General features: G+C 42.8%; 1 protein-coding gene across 1 annotated transcript in view; it reads left to right on the top strand.

Moving 5' to 3' along the window:
- The first annotated feature begins 3587 nt into the window (after positions 1 to 3587).
- Positions 3588 to 15094, top strand: part of MTNR1A (melatonin receptor 1A) — a 59579-nt gene continuing 48072 nt past the window's right edge. Inside the window, exons 1-2 of the mRNA XM_063956796.1 lie at positions 3588 to 3699; positions 5717 to 5773. Coding sequence (XP_063812866.1) covers positions 3588 to 3699; positions 5717 to 5773 — 169 coding nt within the window. The remainder of the gene's footprint in view (positions 3700 to 5716; positions 5774 to 15094) is intronic.

Here is a 15094-nt window from a genome sequence, read left to right as displayed (position 1 = left end):
CCTGTCACCCTCTTCCTTGTGTCACCCTCTCCCTGACGTCACATTCTTCCCGTCACCCTCTCCCTTGTATCACCCTCTTCCTGTCACCAGCTCCCTGACATCACGCTCTTCCTGTCACCCTCTTCCTTGTGTCACCCTCTCCCTGGCGTCACATTCTTCCTGTCACCCTCTCCCTTGTATCACCCTCTTCTGTCACCAGCTCCCTGGCATCACGATCTTCCTGTCACCTTCAACCTTGTGTCACCCTCTCCCTGTCACCCTCTCTCTGGCGTCACTCTCTCCCTGGTATCACCCTCTTCCTGTCACCCTCTCCCTGACATCACACTCTTCCTGTCACCCTCTTCCTTGTGTCACCCACTCCCTGATGTCACATTCTTCCTGTCACCCTCTCCCTTGTATCACCCTCTTCCTGTCACCAGCTCCCTGACATCACGCTCTTCCTGTCACCCTCTTCCTTGTGTCACCCTCTCCCTGGCGTCACATTCTTCCTGTCACCCTCTCCCTTGTATCATCCTCTTCCTGTCACCAGCTCCCTGACATCACGCTCTTCCTGTCACCCTCTTCCTTGTGTCACCCTCTCCCTGGCGTCACATTCTTCCTGTCACCCTCTCCCTTGTATCACCCTCTTCCTGTCACCAGCTCCCTGACATCACGCTCTTCCTGTCACCCTCTTCCTTGTGTCACCCTCTCCCTGGCGTCACATTCTTCCCGTCACCCTCTCCCTTGTATCACCCTCTTCCTGTCACCAGCTCCCTGACATCACCCTCTCTCTGGCGTCACTCTCTCCCTGGTATCACCCTCTTCCTGTCACCAGCTCCCTGACATCACGCTCTTCCTGTCACCCTCTTCCTTGTGTCACCCTCTCCCTGACGTCACATTCTTCCCGTCACCCTCTCCCTTGTATCACCCTCTTCCTGTCACCAGCTCCCTGACATCACGCTCTTCCTGTCACCCTCTTCCTTGTGTCACCCTCTCCCTGGCGTCACATTCTTCCTGTCACCCTCTCCCTTGTATCACCCTCTTCTGTCACCAGCTCCCTGGCATCACACTTTTCCTGTCACCCTCTGTTGGCTATTTTGTTGTCCAGGAGTTTCATTAACTTAATATTTCATTAATATTTATTTTTTATTTGATAAAAATTGACAATGTATTAGTCGCCAGCTCATCACAAGTTTAATGAGCAGGGAGGCTGCGTGTATTGGCAGTATTGGACTGAGATGCAAATTAGTGGTGGGGGGTCGGGGTAGTTGATGGCGATTTTGTAAGCCATTGGTGGATGCGGTGACCTTTAGTGGCAGGAGCAGCGGGCATAAGGGGCGGCGGTAGCTGGCATCGGCTCAGGTGCAGTAGTGGACGGTGGTAGGGGTCATCGACGGAATTCAGTGTACATTATGGCTGCAGTGCCTCACCAGCCACTGACCTCACCGCACGCCACTGGTGACCATGCCCTATGAGCCTAGGACACACCCCCTTGTCATGTGTATGCACCTGCGGCACATACACAAAGGCAAATGCCAGGGCTGTTTTACAGCCCCAGTACATCCCTGGGTGGCACCATAGTGCCAAAGCACCTACTGTAATTTATACTGCATTCCAATAAAACAATATATTTTTAAGGGCCAATTCAGTAAGGTTAGCAAATTCTGCTAATCAGCAGAATTTGCTAACCATTAGCATGCATGCTGGGGGCCGCCCAGCGCTGGGCAAGGCTGCCCAGCATGCTGACCGGCGCCTCACCCCCTGCTTCAAGCAGAAATTGCGAACAGCACACAATTTCTGCTTGTTAGCAGAAATTAAGGATGACTCCGGCTGCAGGAGTCCCGGCGCCATTTTTGCTGTCGCAGTGGCTGCGTGTGAAGTCATGCAGCCGCTGCGGCCGCACCCCCGACACGCCCCCATTCACGCGTACCAGCCCACCGTTTGGGCTGGCACGCCCCCGCAACGCTCCGTTTCCACCCAGAAAACGGAGCGTTGCTGCCCCCTTCCCACCCCGCGACCGCCTCTGCCTGATTGACAGACAGAGGCGATCGTATTTCCTGCAGCCCCCCGCAGAAAATGCGGGCGCATGCGCAGTAAGGTCTGTTGCGCATGCGCCAGCGGCCCCTCAGCAAAAATTACGTACGAATCGCTACTTGCGATTCATACTGAATTTGCCCCTTAAATCGAATAATACAAAATACAAAGCACAAATACATTAGAAAAGTATTAGCTCTCATGCTAAAACCCATTTATAGCCTAAGCTCATACGGTTTTCAGAATGATTATATTCATTTGGTAAGTTGGAATTGGCAGCTGTTTCTTTATGCAGAGAGCAATCCGTAGAGCATGTTTATAGTGGTTGTGAAATAACATAAATAGATACGGTTTCTGCTTTGTACAATACATTTCTCTGCTTATCATTTACTAGCTTAATACTTTTATTTTTTATTTTGTAGTGTTTATGTGCTTCTGAAGGTAAAAGGCTGAGAGTCCGAACTCAGGAGTGAAATCTTTTCCACACATTCCTTTTGCAGGAACAGTATCACAGCAAAAGCAGAATCACAGAGAGTTAATATCAGAGCAAACTTGTATAATAGTATTGCTGTCATAGTAACTGATACTCCATATCTCCCAACAATTGTGAATCCAGTATCAGAATGGAGATATGCTAACAGCACACTGGGGGCGGGTCCATGGCGTGGTAACACCCCCATCAGCTGTTTTTGCAAAAACTGCAACTGGATTCATATTATTTGGAATATTATTAGCATAATATTATAGGCTTGCGCGGCATATTTTATTAGGGTGTGCATATGGAGCTACATGCGACAAAGGCTATTAACCCATCCCTATTCTTAAGAAATGCTTACAAATTGTATCTTTGGTTGATAGACAAATGGGGCATAAGATAATATTATAACATAAATTACAAAGCATTTTAATCAGTGCTGTTTCTAGCAGCGGGCCAGTTGTGCGATTGCACGGGGCACCCGCCGCAGCACTTTTCAATCTCCTGTAACTGCTCCCCTGCCTCCCTGTCATTAGTACTCTGCTCGGGGGCGGAGTTTCCTGGAATGACACATTTGCATTCCCCTGGGCGGAGAACTAACTATGACAGGGAGGCAGGGAAGAAGAGGAATGGCTGGCGGGCTGGTGGGCGCTGTGGGGCCCTGAACATAGGCTTGACAACAAGCATTACACACCCCTGGCCTGGCATTACACACCCCTGGCACCCCAGGCATTACACTTTCCTGGCATTATGCACCCCTGGCATTACAGACCCCTGGCACCCCTGGCATTACAGACCTCTGGCATTACAGACCCCTGGCATTACACACCCCTGGCACCCCAGGCATTACACTCCCCTGGCATTATGCACCCCTGGCATTACAGACCCTTGGCACCCCTGGCATTACACACCTCTGGCATTACAGACCTCTGGCATTACACACCCCTGGCACTCCAGGCATTACACTCCCCTGGCATTATGCACCCCTGGCACCCCTGGCATTACACACCTCTGGCATTACAGACCCCTGGCATTACACACCCTTGGCACCCCTGGCATTACACACCTCTGGCAACAAGCATTACCCCTGGCAACGAGCATGACACCCGTCCCAGAGCATGAAACCCGTGGCAACGAGCTTGGATCTCAGAGCATGAAACCCATGGCAGCAAGCATGATACCCAGCACGAGAAACACCTGGCAATTAGCAGGTAATTTAAAAGTAATTAGAATCTTTAATGTAGGTATCACGGCATTGCAGTGTGTGGCATAATATTGTGCAGGGGGTATAATATGGTGAAAGGGGCATTACTGTGTGGGGCTTAATATGGTGGATATTATTAATTCCTCTCAGTTTAAGAGGTTTAGCACCTAGAATCCAAAATATTTCCCTTCGATTAGGTATATTAACCTGTTGTTACCTCTTAAATAGTCTGTTGAAAATTATATTCTAAATAACATAATTTTTCCATAATATTTTTGTAAACTTTATCACATGTCACATATCTCAACCATATAATATTCCTACCCATTACAGAAATAGCTCATGGGGGTGCCAGGCAGTTGGCACTCCCATTCTCTTCTGGACAAAATCTTTATTGAGATATATTCCCCCTTGTCAGCCTCATACAAGTAGGGTTGGAGGCTGGGGTGGTTCAAAAAGTGGGAATGCAGTGCCAATGCCCAAGGCACTGCAGCTTCCCCCAGCCATTGACTGAACTGTCACTAGATCCATTTAGTTTGAAGGAACTTATTGACATAAAGTACTGGGCGGATCGGGGTGGGACCATAAGCAGCTGCAGGAGACAGAGTAGTGGTGACCGGTTTAGTGAAATTGGTATTAAACGTGTATTCACTTTAGAGGTGCTTCATTGGTGCAGAACACAACATTAATCCTTCCACATTACTAATGGATATTTATAATTGGCCAGTATATGGCTTGGTACTCCGAGCCTTGTAATGGTAATGCTTTCAGCAACATGTTCTAATCTCCCATAGTGCTGACACACTGTAGGTCTGCTTCACTGTTGATGACTTTTCAGGCTTTGGTAAATCATAATAGGAATCATTCTGAATGTGTAATGGCGTAGTCTACAAACACCAAAATTAATATATGCTGTTAGGCAAAAGCTTTACCAGGTACACCGGGTCTAAACCTATTTTCTTAAACAAATTCTTATCAGAAGGGGAATAAGAGGAAGTGGTGGTTGCTATCAGATAAATGTCATATCAGCATCATTTATTTATTTTTACCAGAAAGATTGGCCTCTGTCCAGGAACTTTAACCCCCTGAGCTACTGACCCATGGAATAATATTATCAAGGGTTAATGCATTTTTCCCAAAGGGTACTGTCTGAATGATTAATTGCTGAAAATATCCCCTTTTGTTTTTGTTCATCCATTCTCTGTAAAATATAATGTTGCATGTGTACCTGGCTTTACAATACCATGATTTACACAGCATGACTGTTTTAAAAGCCTGTGTACAGCAAAATCTTCCCTTTGAGCCATCCTGAGATTGGGCAGTGGTGCTAGGTAAAGGGGATAACACATCTTCTCTGAACTCAGACAAATAATTATTCTCTTTATCAGTTTTGTGTTTCTACAAACTTCCCTACTAGAATCTCTCCTAAAATCCATTCTATGGGGTCAATACTATTAGCTGCGTAGGGTGCAATGTGCCGCTGCCATGGTATTTCAAAGTCGGCAACAGCACCCGATCTCGCACCTTTCCCAGTCGCATCAGCCCCTATTCGCACAAAATTGTGCAAAATTGAGCACTGCCGTATAGTGTGGCCACTGCCGTGATGACTCGCACCCAAGAGATCATCGCTGGTAATAAGAATGACCCAATAGAGTTTCTCCTTAGTTTCAAGGCTTTTGTAGTTTTACCAAGGAGAAAAATCTATTTCACTCCAATGGTCTCTGAACCATTGTGTGAAGCACCTTCAAGATGTAGAAAAATCTACTTAAAGTATCAGCACAGTAGCTGACAATACTGGTATACCCCACCTTAAGAACAGAGGCTTTCAGCCCAGATCTGGTTGTCCTTGGGAAGGGTGGGTCCCCACTTCCCTATGATTTCAGCCCTTGGCTGACCAGTTTGGGACTGGTTGACATGGGGACTGTGTGTCCACTTACTTTAGTGTCAGCCCTCTGTTGCTTCAGTCTGGTACTGGTAAACAGGGGTAACAAAATGCAGTTTTTCCCCTTATTTTCCAATTCTAGCCCAGGCTCAGAGTCCTGGGGATGATTATGAGCTTCACCCAAACTCGGCTGCCACAGGTAGGTTTATTGTTTGGGAGGGTTTTCTGTTGTGTAAGGGTCTGTTTCTGGTTGGTTTGCAAACTGACATTTAGTTAATCAGTGTGTCCTATACTTTTCTATGTAAAAACATAAATGTTTTAAACAGTTCTAAAGTTGATATTTTGGCCATTTTGCCTCCTGTTTTGACTTTAGCAAATGGTTGAGATGAAAATTGATTGAAAAAATCCGAATATACTAAAATCTGCCTTTAGTAAATATACCCCTTTAAGTCTTATTACTGGAACATTTACAGATATTGCAATGGTACACTTGAAAATCCTTTACTTTTTGGATGAAGCATATATTTATAGGCATTTTTGGAGACACCATGGGCCAAACGTAATAGGTGAGACTTTGAGAAAGTGAGAGATTGTGTAAGGTTTTTCAGTTTTGGGTTGATCCTGCTGTGTAAATTATTGCCACTTTAAAAAAAACTGCAAACCTTACCAAATCTCTCACTTTTTGAAACTCTCACTCTGTTACATTTGGCCCCATTTCTTTGACACATCTTGCTTTCCTGAAATTTGTAAATTTTTCCTTCATCTGAGGTATGTTGAGTAAAAAATGTAATAAACAATTACAACCTATATGTTTCACAAAGGGATTACTATTATAATATATTCCTCCACCTAATTGCCCATGTGTAAATTTTTTAAACTGTGCACAAAAATAGTGCCTATTGCTGCTCCACAATTCTGAATATAGAACTGAGATAGGAATGAAAAATATTTATGTTGTAAAGTAAATTATATTAAACTATAAATTATATTAAATTATATTAAAGTACCAAAAAATTCTGTATGGTGGTCCTTCATATTAGGGTAAGAAATCAGATATTTTCTGACTAATATAATCCCTTTTAAATGTTGTAAGGATGCATACAATGATTGTACATCAACCATAATCAATATATAGATCTCTCTCCACTCAAAAGCCATCAATAGTTTTAGCAAAGTGGTGGTATCATTCAGATAGGATGCCGAATGATCTACATATTTCTTCAAAAAGACATCCACATATTCTGATGAAAAGTATATGAGTGAATTAATTCCTACCAGTATGGTGTCTACCCAGTGTTTTCAATAAATATTTATGGATCTTAAGTAAATAATAAAATATAAGAATTACAGTATTCTTTTTAGACAGAAAAAGGATAATCATTATCATTTTTTTTCTTTTAAAGCCTTATTTAAGATACTTTCCAATTCAACAACAAACTCTAATGTGAGATCTTTATCAAACTTCTTATAAAATTCTTCATCGCCCAGTAATTCAGCTTATTCAATGTAATCTCCTTTATTTAATATTGTTACTCTTACACCGTTATCAGTCTAATTTATATAATATCTGAATTTTTGTTCAATTTTTTTATTCACTTCCTTTTCTACCTTACTAAGATTATACATTTGATCATGTTATTTATTCATTTTTTTTTCATAGAGCCTTAGTAAGTTGGTTGAAAATGTCAATATAGCCGCTTTTGCTCTTTATCCTTAATAGTATCCTTAGCAAAAAGTCATTTTAACTTGAATCTACGTATAACTTTATTGAGATAAATTATAATTATTTATTTAATATGGTTGACTCAGAATTCGGACAACTGATAATTAGAAAGATTAAAGATACCATTAGTGTTCACTTTTTTAATTCAAGTACATAATTTTTATTCCTGGTACCCTTCCTTTAGTTTTTCTTTGCAAGAACTAGAGTTAATTTAAATATTTCATAGTTTACTCATAAAAATAAACAAAATATATATTAACAAAATAAAGCTATTGTTCAAACCAGCAGAGATATCTCCACCTGCGTGTTAGTTCAGACACAGAGCTTGATTATAAGTCCCACATAATACGTACGCAATTCCAGATGCCTGCAGAACTTGGAATGTGAAGGGAATATATGTCTGTATTCATAGTCATACACATCTTTGTGATTACACCCACCCCCCAGCCCTCCGCCTGCTTAACAGATTTCATCACTTACAGCTACCCCATGCTAGGGGCAACAGGTCCGTCTGAGTTTGGCATCACTTTATACATACGCATCTCGGAATAGTGAGTAACTTTGGCTACATGTCATCTACACACCCATGGAACAGTTCTCTTACAAGCGTATGCCCTGTTGCCACCCAGTAATGACCATACATCCATTGCAGGGAAATGGGAGACATGCAGGGTTGGACTGGCCCACAGGGGTACTGGGGAAACCACCGGTGGGCCCCACTGCCTGAGGTCCCATTCCTTCCTCTAGGGATCAGGTTCCAGACTGTGCACTTGTATAATACATGGTAGATATGTTGCATTACACTGCACAAAACAAGAAGAAGTAAAGGCAGCGCTTAGCAAAACCAGATGGATTGTCTAATAACAATGATTTATTCAATTAAAAAAATGGTACACAAATACTAAAAATGATTAAAAATATCAACACATGAAATAACACTGCATGGATAATATGGCTGCTAGTCACCACCAATATTACCACAGTCTGCCTGTTCCCATTAATTCCACAGGGCCTTGAGATGAAAAACGTGAACAATCATAAACAATGATAGGTTGATTTGAGACTGTCAGCGCAGTCTGGTGGACGTAAATCTAAACCACTGCTAGAGGATGATCAGTCCCAAAAGTTGCATCAACAAAGGGGTCCTCACCATGTGTGCAGAGTTCTTATAAAAGTCTCGTCCTTTATTGCATAGTAGTCCAAACAATTTTCTTTAGGTCCCGTGATGGTCCAGGCAGTACAGCTTTTTCAGCAGATTGGGATGGCGTAGGTGACAAGTGACGCACACTGACGCGTTTCACAGATGGCACTGCTGCTTTTTCAAATGCACAATAGTCTCTTTCTGTGGAGGCTGGCCACCCCCCCTTTGTAGGCTGGTCACACCCCTATGTATGGGCCCCTATCACTGCATTCCCCCGGTGGGCCCTTCATACCCCAGTCCGACACTGGAGACATGTACCACTCTGATTCACAAAGATGTGTCTGCAGCTCACAATGCATTTGCAAAAAATCACTAGATGAGGCCACATTCAAAGAATTACCTTTTATTATTGTATTATTCTTTTTAATTTTGTATGTGTAACAACTTGTTATTATGATTGCAATATGGTGTTACCACTTCAAATACTGTAGCTTATTTATATAGTTCTTTAATGAATTTTATGAATATTGACAATTTTTTTTACATTATTCAATTGACTATACTTTTGTCGAAAAGCCGCATTTTAACATTGCAGACATGTCGAATTGAAAAAAGTTGAATTGCAAAAAGTCGAAAATGAAACGGCAAGTTTTTTGTCGAAAAGTACTGTATTGAATTGTCGAATCCAATTCGACAAGTTTTTTGTGTCGATAATGCCCCGTTTTTCGACAATTGTGGCAATTCGACCGCAATTGAATATACCCCTATATAGAAGATATATATATAGTATAGGATAGTATATTGATAAATCATATTTACAATTATATCTGGCATTAACATGTGTGAAGAAGTGGGCAGTGTATCTGTAAAAATGAGTGATAAGTTTATTCACAGAAATATCTGTCTATGTGCTATATACAGTATAATCTGATGGTTTCCTATCCATTGTTGCTGATATTAGGTTTATGCATCTTCATTTGTGATGAATTTTTAATAGACTTTAATCCAATTTCAAAGAAATGGTATCAACTCTTCAATTGGTAGGTCCTGCGCAGTGGCGTAAGTTCGTACCAGGCGCCCGGAGGCGAAAGTCAGGAAGTGTCCCCTCCCTGGATTTCTGATACATTTTTATGAATTGATACCTGCTGCAGTCTCTTAGGGTCCCCACATACACACACATGTATACACACACACACACACACACACACCCATATATATGCTGGGTGTGATATGCTTTGCCGGCATTTGTGATGACCGACCGCAGCATCCCCCAAAGGAGAGAATCTAACCCAAACCCTCCCTCGGGGTGCCCAAACCTAAACCCTTCCATCCCCTGCAACCTAACACTAAGCCTCCCCTGTGGTGCCTAAACCTAACCCCCTTCTAGCAGCCTACACCTAACCCTTCCCCACTCCCGCCCCCTGCAACCTAACCCTAACAATCCCCGGGGGTACCTAAAGCCCCTGCGGGCTAACAGTACAGTGGGGCACATCCTTATGATTGAGTTGCCATACTGGCTTTGGCATTCCTGCTTATGTCACACACTATGTCCAGGACATAACAGTGCAGAGGGGTAGCCTAGTAAGTGCCGCAGAGTACCCTGTTACTAGATCTAGACACACCTGTCAGGGTCAGGCTGCACCATGCAGTGAGGGTTCTTTTCTTCTCCAGTGAGTCAGTCCTACAGGTATCGTGCAGGTTCTTTTCCCCGGGAGCCACAGTTGCCGTCTCTGCCCTCCGTCGGGAGCTGCAGCCTTCAGTCCCCTGGGACCCGCCGCCTCTGCCGTCTGCTGGAAGCCGCAGCATCTGTCCCCTGGGACCCGCCGCCTATGCCCTCCGCTGGGAGCCACAGCCTCTGTGCCCTGGGATCCGCCGCCTCTGCCCCTCTGTCGGAAGCCGCTGCATCTGTCCCTGGGATCCGCCACCTCTGCCCTCCGCCGGAAGTGGCAGCCTCTGTGCCCTGGGATGCGCCGCCTCTGCCCCTCTGCTGGAAGCCACTGCATCTGTCCCTGGGACCCGCCACCTCTGCTCTCCGCCGGGAGCCGCAGCCTCTGTGCCCTTTGTCGCGCCGCCCTGCCCTCCGCTGGAAGCTGCTGCATCTGTCCCCTGGGACCCGCATAAGTGAATAATGAGAACAGATCAGGATGGGGACCCAGGTGAATAGCAGGCTATGTGCGGAACAGGGGACAATGGAAGAAGTGCCCCCTTCAGGGCTGACGCCCGGCGGCGTATGACTCCATTGTCTCCGGGAGTTCCGCCTGTGGTCCTGCGCCAAAAGGAACTTTTCCTCTAGCTTATGAGCATTTGCACTGGAGGCTGCTTAGTTGCTGGTACAAATTCCAGACCAGCTACCATGGACTATTCACTGTTACTGCTTTACACAGACCAGCCCCCAGCTCAGTGACTTGCTCAATTTCCAGTCATGACTTGTTAAATAGGATCAGTTTCAGTCAAGTGGTCCAGGGCTGGTAGTCCTCCCCCTTCCCCCCACATCCCCATTGTCTGCTTCCTCCTCCAAGTTCCTACACCTCTGGTGGGAAGAAGATTACAATAGGAAAGATAACATTGGCAAAGGTAGGTTAATAGCTTTTTTATTAGTAAATCGATCACTTCTCACTACTACTCCTCATAGTAAGGCATCGATCAGATTGATATGTAGTTGTAAATTACAGTTCCCTCTTTCCCCAAATTAAGACAGAAAAAGGGTTTGATTGTCACTGCGTTAGTGAGGTACCCCCTTCTGTGCTTATGGCTGATGTGACCAGTGGTGCAAGTATGCGGGTACGCTCGGGTACGGAGTACCCTTAAGAATTTGGCAGCAGGTACGCAGTACCACCTGTCACACACTTTGCCATTGCCACAAATGTGCCACAAAGCAACAAGACCATGGTGCTTGGCAGCGTGACGGCTCCTCCCACTTTGTCAGGGTTACTGGGAGTGCGACAGTGGCTATATTTTACTGTTATAATGGAGGCATTACTCTATATCAGTGGTTCTCAAACTCGGTCCTCAGGACCCCACACAGTGCATGTTTTGCAGGTCACCCAGCAAGTGAACAGGTGTATTAATTACTCACTAACACATTTTAAAAGGTCCACAGGTGGAGCTAATTATTTCACTTGCGATTCTGTGAAGAGACCTGCAAAACATGCACTGTGTGGGGTCCTGAGGACCGAGTTTGAGAACCTGTGCTCTATATTGTTATTAAATTGGGGGCATTACTATATATTACTATATATTTCTATTATACTGGAGGTATCACTATATATTTCTATAATACTGGAGGCATTATTATATATTTTTAGCCTTGCCTCCAGAATCCCCCCAAAAAAGGGGCTGTATCATGTAGCCACTCCTACTAGCAGCATGTGGCCACGCCCCATCACAACACATGACCATGACCATTTTTTGTCACTCAGTACCCATAAGAAAATATTTCTACTTGCACCACTGGATGTGACTGTAGCACTTAGAGCAGATGCATTGCTATGAACTCTCCGCATATATTCTAATGCTGTTGTAACAAGATCAAGGTGTTGCCTGCAGCTACAGCATGTATTAATCATCTGCAAAGTGCTGGTGTTATAAGGATTATTAAGCCCTACGATAACACCTCTTGCCAATCACAGTTTAAATTTCAAATGTAAATATCATAGAGCTTTGGGGGATGAGAGGGTACCAATTCCAAACTTTAGCTTGGGTGTCAAAGTGCCTTTTCTTCTCTAAGTAATATTTGTACTTGTGCTGCAATTACACAGCCTTGGTCACATTAATTAGGATGATGTAATATGTGACCAAGCTTGGGGTGTTTTCTATCATCTCTATCAAAATATGTAGGAGATGGTGACATTACTCTCGCTCACCTAGGGTTTTAAAATGTCTAGATACTGTATGGCTCTGGTAACATGTACGGCATGAGAATAATAGAGGTCTTCTATTGCCCTGCACCTGACTGACCACTGTTAGGCAACATTTGACCTTTACATACTCATAACATACATTGTAAGTTCCATTTAAGGAAAAGACAATGCTGATGATTTCTTGGAAGTGTGTGTGTGCGTGTGCGTGTGTGTGCATGCGTGCATGTGTGTATAATTTTACAGGAGAAATGCAAGAACATGTGGATAATTTTCATTGAGTGTAAGAAAGTTAAATGTTTTCTAATAACATTTTGGAAATCCTTCATGTTTCAGTAGCTAATGTCCAACAGCGGCCAATCTGATGTTAGCTGTTATTAGTCACACTTAAAGCTAATACATAATTGGTTCCATAAATACAGTATACATAAGTTACATAACCTGCACATTTTAAACAAACTTACTAAATCTTATTTCCGCAATTGATGTAAAAAATGTATTTTCCTTGTAAATGAGCCTGTGGATGACACTATGTAGAATGAACACATTTATCTTCTTTTCTGGGTCAATCTACTCCCAAGAGCTACATGGAGTAAATATTAATGCTGTCAGCGCATGAATAAAACATATTTAAACATTTACACTGATATGCCAGTCATTACCTTTCCTTACTGTGAACGTTAATGAATATTAGCAAGTCAATGCAACTTGTGAGAGTTGATATACTGTTACTATAAAGTTATATCCCTATAAAGGTAACATACATAGTAACATAGTAACATAATTGTTGAGGTTGAAAAGAGGTGAAATGCCCATCGGCTTCAACCTGTATTCTGTAGTAAGCTGTGCACATTATAATGCACCAGCTGGAGTAATGGTTTCGTACCAATTGTCAACTATATTTCGTACAACTCCCAGATACTTAATGTCAATATATTAAATGCTGTAGCTCTGGATACTTTTTTCAGCTAGAAAGCTGTCCAATCTGATTTTGAATGCATTTACAGTGTCCGCCATTATTACCTTCTCCGGCAGGGAGTTCCAAATCCTTATTGCCCTTACCGTGAAGAACACTTTCCTAAGTTTTGTACGGAATTTTCTCTCCTCTAACCTCAGTGAGTGTCCACATGTCCAATACAGAGTTCTATTAATAAATAAATCCCCTGCTAACTACTTCTAATGACCCTTTATATATTTGAATATGTTAATAATATCTCCTCTTAGACGTCTCTTTTCTAGAGTATACATATTTAACCTAGTTAGCCTTTCCTCGTACTCCAGTGTCTCTAATACTTTAATCAGTTTAGTATCTTGCCTTTGAACTCTTTCGAGTTCCCCAGTATTCTTTTTATAATATGGTGCCCAGAATTGAACACAATATTCCAGGTGCGGACGTACCAATGATTTGTACAGCGGAAGGATTACATCCTCGTCCCTGGTCTCAATACCCCGTTTTATGCAAGCATGGACTTTACTTACCTTCTTCGCTGCATTTTGACACTGTGTACTGTTACTGAGCGTATTATCTATGAGGACCCCCAAATAGTTTTTCCACTACTGTCACTGTTATATTTTCCCCATTAAGTGAATAGGATGCAAGTTTGTTTTTAATCCCAAAATGCATAACTTTGCATTTTTCAATATTGAACCTCATTCCCCATTTAGACGCCCAGGATTCAAGTTTAAATAAGTCATTCTGTAGAGACTCCACATCTATTTCTGAATTAATTGCCGTACACAGGTTAGTATCATCTGCAAAGATTGATACTGTGCTTTCCAAACCTATTCCTAGGTCATTAATAAATATATTGAACAGTAGCGAGCCAAGTACGGACCCTTGTGGTATACCGCTGACTACTGGTGCCCAGCTGGAGAACATCCCATTGACCACTACTAGTTATACCCTGTTATCCAGCCAATTACCTATCCATGTACAAACAGTATATCCTAGGCCAAATTCCCTTAATTTGATGATCATTCTCTTGTGAGGCACTGTATCGAAGGCTTTTGCAAAATCTAAATAGACCACATCCACTGCTTTTCCCTGGTCAAGATTATCACTCACTTCCTCGTAGAAGCTAATTAAGTTAGTTTGATATGATCTGTACCTCACAAACCCATGCTGACTCTTGCTAATAAATTTAGTATTCCGCAGATAATCCTCTATGCTATCCCTCAAAATTCCTTCCAATATTTTACCCACTATAGAGGTTAAACTAACTGGTCTATAGTTTCCTGGATGATTTTTAGATCCCTTTTTTAAATAATTGCACTACCTCAGCTGTACGCCAATCCATCGGTACCATACCCGATTTAATGGAACTATAGAAAATCAAGTATAAGGGTCTTGCAAGCTATGCCTTAAGCTCCATAATAACACCTCGGATGAAAACCATCTAGTACCGGTGATTTATTAATCTTTATGTTGCTTAGTCTCTCCAGGACTACTTCCTCACTTAAACAAGCATCTAGCCAAGAATCATTACTTTCACTGTCTGTGTATGCACTGCTAACACCGTCTGATCCTCCCTGGTGAATACTGATGAAATAAAGCTGTTCAGTATATCTGCGTTTATTTTGTCATTGTTTACCAAGGCTCCCAGTTCATCTTTTAATGGGCCTACATTCTCCTTTTTAACCTTTTACTGTTTATGTATTTATAAAACTTTTTGAGATTGGCTTTACTCTCTATAGCAATTTGTTTTTCGTTTACAATTTTAGCTGCTCTTATTACTTTTTTGCATTTTTTATTGCATTCCTTGTAATGCTGGAATACCTCCTCTCCTCCATTGGTTTAAA

This window comes from Pseudophryne corroboree, chromosome 1, assembly GCF_028390025.1.
Source record: "Pseudophryne corroboree isolate aPseCor3 chromosome 1, aPseCor3.hap2, whole genome shotgun sequence".
Lineage (NCBI taxonomy): Eukaryota > Metazoa > Chordata > Amphibia > Anura > Myobatrachidae > Pseudophryne > Pseudophryne corroboree.
This window is presented reverse-complemented; position numbering and strand designations above follow the sequence as displayed.